General features: G+C 33.4%; 1 protein-coding gene across 1 annotated transcript; it reads left to right on the plus strand.

Annotated features, from left to right (window-relative positions):
• Positions 1-1,536: 1,536 nt before the first annotated feature.
• LOC119664107 lies at positions 1,537-1,839 on the plus strand (the record flags this gene model as incomplete). Its single annotated transcript, XM_038073661.1, has 1 exon — positions 1,537-1,839. A coding segment is annotated over exon 1 (303 nt), but the record flags the coding sequence as incomplete, so codon positions are not given.
• Between the last annotated feature and the right edge of the window lie 3,702 nt (positions 1,840-5,541).

Below are 5,541 nucleotides of genomic sequence, written 5' to 3' on the forward strand. Positions count from 1 at the left end.
TGTTTAGAATCCACAGTCGGTAACTTTTTGCGAGGCCCCTGTGGGTGCGAGGCCGTCGGCGGTCGCCGACATCGCTGACGCCTAGCGACGCCATTGGCTATATACAGTTTTTAAAAGTGAAATACTTATTTTGAGCATTTTTACTCAGTGCTGTTACCGAAAAGCTTTCCTTCTTATAAATAGATTTTGTGTGTATGTATGTACCCTTATGTAAGGTATTGTAGAAATTAGTGTGAATATTTAATCATTCACCATATTTCACCACATTCAGTGTTGAAGAATGTATGGAAATAAAGGTCTACATTATTTTGAATAATTCAAGCAATAAATTTGACGATAAAACTTTATGTATTATAGTAATCTGTTAATCTTTCTTTAGTTTAAAAATAAACTCAAACCGATCTACTGATATCTACTGATTTCAACATCATCAATGCTTGTGGAGGGGATAAACCCTTGCTATCATGACAGAATACATACTTACTGCTGTCCTTCTCTCCTAGTGAAGCATAAAGCCTCGTAATAGAGTACAGAGAGAGATAAAGCTTTTAATACGGTACTACTTTATTTAAAAAATCAGAGAGATCGCAGTACGCGAAGGAATTACTTAGTGGTGCAGGATTAGATGATATTAGTGCGCCAAAATTATGGTGTTTCAATAGGTTAGACTTTACGGCCCTCAGTTGAAATCCAGTGGGGTACATCTAATGGTTCTGTCCACATAACAAACGTAAGTGTTAATATCTTAAAAGCTTATCAAATAAATAACGTAAGAATTCGTTAACAAATAATTTATTAAATATTATAAGTCAAAAATAATGTTTAAACCTTATTGTTGCAAGCCTAAATGATAACATATTGGAAACTTATTAAATAAATAACAGGAATTTATTATCAAATATTTTATTCAATAATTCAATATTAATATAAATTAAATTAATATTTATTTTTAATTAAAAGTTATTATTGTAGTGTTATTAAAAATTGTATGTACTAATTTTAATTTTAATTGAATTATTTTCAATAGGATCACTAAAAAGAAAACCAGGTCATGGATGAATCGCTTGCGGCAAGTGTCACTTTTTTTAAAACCACAATCTACTGCAGTCTTCTCTAAATTTTTTTTTTGATTTGAAAATAGTTTCATTAAATGTTTTTGAAGGGCATAAGTACCGTCATTTAAAACGACATATGGCAACAATCTCTTTTTTCCCATTAATTCGTCTGGTGAGGAATGAACTTCAGTTTATTCTTTGTAGAGACGAATTCTTCAGTACTATACTATCATTTGCTCTACCGACGTTCCATCGATGGTGATGTAAATAAATTTGCGATTTGCATTTATTTATGCTAACTTTATACGAGGGCTGCTATACATGTTTCTGGCCTAGGCAACACTAAGTGTTGCCAGTTGCAATCTAACATTTCCATTGGAAAGGTTGACATATTCTAGCATAACATCACTCAGAACGTATTGTCATTTAATTGTGAATTGTTTTATTTACAGAGACTTGAAAAATTCATCTCGGCCAAAAAATGGAATTAACACGTGAACATTTTCGTGCGATCATTTTTCACAAGTTTCGACGTGAATTATCACTGCAAGAGTGCATTGATGAATTTAAATCTTTCTTTGGCGATGAAGCACCATCCCATAACACTGTGAAAAACTGGTTTAATGAATTTAATCGTGGCCGACGCTCGCTCAACGACGAATTCCGTGAAGCTCGTCCAAAAACGTCCGTTGTGCCAGAGAACGTTGATGCTGTGCGCGAACTGATAATGCAAGAAGAGACCAGCATACATTCGATATTGCATATACACCTGGCCGTAAAAAAGGTTTGTTCTCATTGGATTCCGCACAATTTGACAATCGCTCAAAAAAAGGCTCGTGTCGATTGGTGCAAAGAAGTGTTGAAAAAATACGATCGCAGTGCTTCAAAAGACGTTTATAAGATCTAAACAGATGACGAATCATGGATCTATGCATATGAGCTCGAAACAAAACAACAATCGACCGTGTGGATCTGCGAAGACGAGGCAAATCCAACGAAAGTTGTTCGTGGAAGAACCACTTGGAAGCAAATTGTCGCCTGTTTCTTCGGCAAAACTGGTAATGTAGCGATTGTTCCGCTTGAGCAACGAAGGAGGGTCACTTCTGAGTGGTACACCACAATTTGTTTGCCTGAAGTCTTCGGAGGAATTCGAAAAAGGAACAAGAGAAGACGAATCATTGTTTACCATGACAACGCAAGTTCTCACACATCGGTTCAAACCAGTGCCATCCAGCGTACAGCCCTGACTTGGCACCCAATGATTTCTTTTTATTTCCGCATATCAAGAAAAAAATGTGTGGTCAACGATTTTCGTCGACAGAAGATGCTGTTGAAGCGTTCAAAAACCATGTTTTGGAGGTTTGAGCGCATGCAAAAGTGTATAAATCAGGCTGGAGAATACTTTGAAAAACAATAAAACAATTTTTGATGATAAATATTTGCATTTTCATTATTAGGCCAGAAATATATATACCAGCCCTCGTAATTTAGCTTTTTCCTTTTGTAGTTTCAATAATAACAATCGTCGGAAGTAGAAGTATTAAATAGGATATACAATATGCTAGTCATCTAATGCTTCAAGTTAAATTGCGATTTTTCTTCAAATCTTTCGGCCATTACTTCCTTCCCATTCCTATCGTGTAGTAGGCAACTGTAATGAAAAAAAATATTTATAGTGGAATTGTACATACAGTTTGCATATCAAATTACATACATATGTATATAAATACGTTTATTATTTTTCTTTACGATTTATACAATATTGCTGTTTATTTCAATATGGTATTCACCTATTATACGTACTGAAGGGGACCTGCGAAGACATGACTGGAACAAGGCTCTCAGGAAGCTTTTGCAACAACTCATAAATGTCGTGTCCGCCCTGCAATCACAACATGGGGCTTACATATTTGTTCATCTTATCTTTCTAAGAAACAAAAAGAAAATATTGACGGGCACTACACAATAACAGCTGATATTTTCTTTGTTTCTTCATTTTAATTGTGTTTTTTATTTATAAGTAGGTTAAGGGGATCGCATTGCTATATTGCGGAGTTGTGCTTATAGTATATATGTATGTAGTGGTAGAAAAAATTTAATGAAATGCTCAAAAGCGATCTACCTCTGAAAGGTTTGATCAATTGTTGATTCGGCAATCTAGAAAAAACCATTTCTTTCATTGGATGATCTGAAAAAACAGTAAAATGCAATATAAGCAGAAAATATAAAACAGACTGATAGCGAGCTTATCCGCAAACCTTATTTAAGCCTTTAAGCTTTAAAAGCTTATTCCACAAAAAACAGGCCACAAACTAAAGATGTCCCGTCGAATAATTTGTGCAAGAACACAGTTGTACTGAAATAATTGCTGAAATGTGCTTTGGTCCTACGTAACCAAAGTTAAATTATTTGGTTCTGATGGATGGTAGCATGCAACATTACTTTATGGGGTTGTTTCTCTTCATCAGGCGTTGATCCAATATACTAGATAAAAGATAAGAAGTGCGCAACAGATTATGCCCAAATACTACATAATATAATACTACCATATGCCGAGGAACGATAACGACTGTAAATACTTCTCTCAAATAGCAAAGACCTGGTTCAGGGACAAAAATATCATGTAATGAGTATTTTCTTTGAAGTCGTTGGCCTTAAGTCCATAACAGTTTTGTCCACTGTTACGGAATAATAAAAATTTTTTAATCTTTATCGTTTATCTTCTATTTTTATTTTTTATTTTTATTACTTTTATCTTTCCTTTATTTTTCATCTTACCTCGTTTCATTTAATTTATATTTTAGCCTCCAAAAATAATTTCCTAGTTTTTGCGTCACATGTAAATAAGTTACATCCTTTTGCCTCACATGCCAATATTTTGGAAATTTGCCTGTCCTGGATATTCTTGGGGAATTTGTGACTATGGTTGAAGTGCTTATTGATATATTATGTAAGATTGTATATCTTTTGATTTAATTTTCTGGTTTTTATTTCCGTACTTTCTATAAAAATTTTCATTATAACCTTCCATGTTATAATAATTGTATTTATACATTTAAAATAAAATAAAGTTGCAATTTCATTTTAATTTACCTTATTTTACCTTATTACATATAATATAATTAAAGCACTATTTTATTTATAATTTTTGGACTTCATAATTATCTAGTTATGTCTTATCTAGTTATGTCTAATATGAGGTCTTTGTCGTGAAGATTTTTCTTGGTATTCTTATTTTTATGGGGTATATTTTCCATCAACAACTAGTGTTTTCGTAGTTGTACGTACCTTTATTCCAGTGTAAAATCACTGTGTTCGGGCACTACTATATAGCGATACACTGAGGACTTAGTTGAGTAACCCGTAAGAAGGTTGGACAAGTGACACATTTCGGATAGCATTGTGACTGTGAATGGTTTAGACACAAACAATAATACTCTACTTTAAAATATAGGAGATGTGTGGAATAAGGTGCGAGTCGAATAATTCATCGATTTGCGCAAATCTAGTGAATTCTGTGGGTCGCTGCTACGCCGAAGTTATAAATAATAATGGTTCCACAACTAAATATAAACAATGTGAGAACATGGGAAACCCATACATCGCGCTTCGAGGATAATCCCAGGCCTTTCAAGTGGTCATAAACTGTTGAATTTTATAAATTTAACCTCAATCCGATCTCACGCGTTGTTATTCGCCGGTTCGCATCAACTAATCAACTAATTTATCGCGTCTTTATCAGCTTCACCCGTCCTTACCGAACGTGGTGCATCTTCGACATTAAAACTGGAGGATCAAAATTTAGCGAACCAGTTCTAGCATTGGCGTACTAGCACCACAATTTCTCCATACACATCGGTCAATTTCTTTCTGGCTTGAACAGCATTTTAACCCTTTCTCTAGTAAAACAGTAAGATATATCGAAAATGCTACTTATCGCTCTACATATATAAAAGGCTTAAGTGTAAAGTTGAGTGCAAAAAAATACAATTAAATCCCCTATCGGGAAAAACGAAAATACTTTCCGAACAACCTAATAAAACTAATTTGATAAAGTATGAATGAACAATTCTCTCTTTTACTTTCATAATTAATAACTGTTTTACATGCTTCCAGTTTTGAATCAAACAGTCAGTTATCATCATTTAAAGTGCACAAATTCCTTTCTGATATAATAGTATTCGAAACGATTACATTCATACTTCAGCACATTATTGGAAAATGTAGTTTAAGAGTATAATACTTTATTGGATATATCAAAACATATTGATTAACATTACTACAACTTTCTACAGATACTATAGTATATTGTACTCCGATAATGTGTTTGATCCGACAAAATTTTATTATTATTGTTCTTTAGATGTTCACTCGTATTTCTATCAGAACGAAACACAATTTGTTCTTTAAAAAAATATTTAGAACAAAGTTTTGCTCTGCTTTTCTTTTGTCACAACTCTGAAGCATTTATTATTTTTTTTATTCG

The sequence above is a fragment of the Teleopsis dalmanni genome, unplaced genomic scaffold (assembly GCF_002237135.1).
Source record: "Teleopsis dalmanni isolate 2A unplaced genomic scaffold, ASM223713v2 unscaffolded_contig_1424, whole genome shotgun sequence".
NCBI classification, from domain to species: Eukaryota; Metazoa; Arthropoda; class Insecta; order Diptera; family Diopsidae; genus Teleopsis; species Teleopsis dalmanni.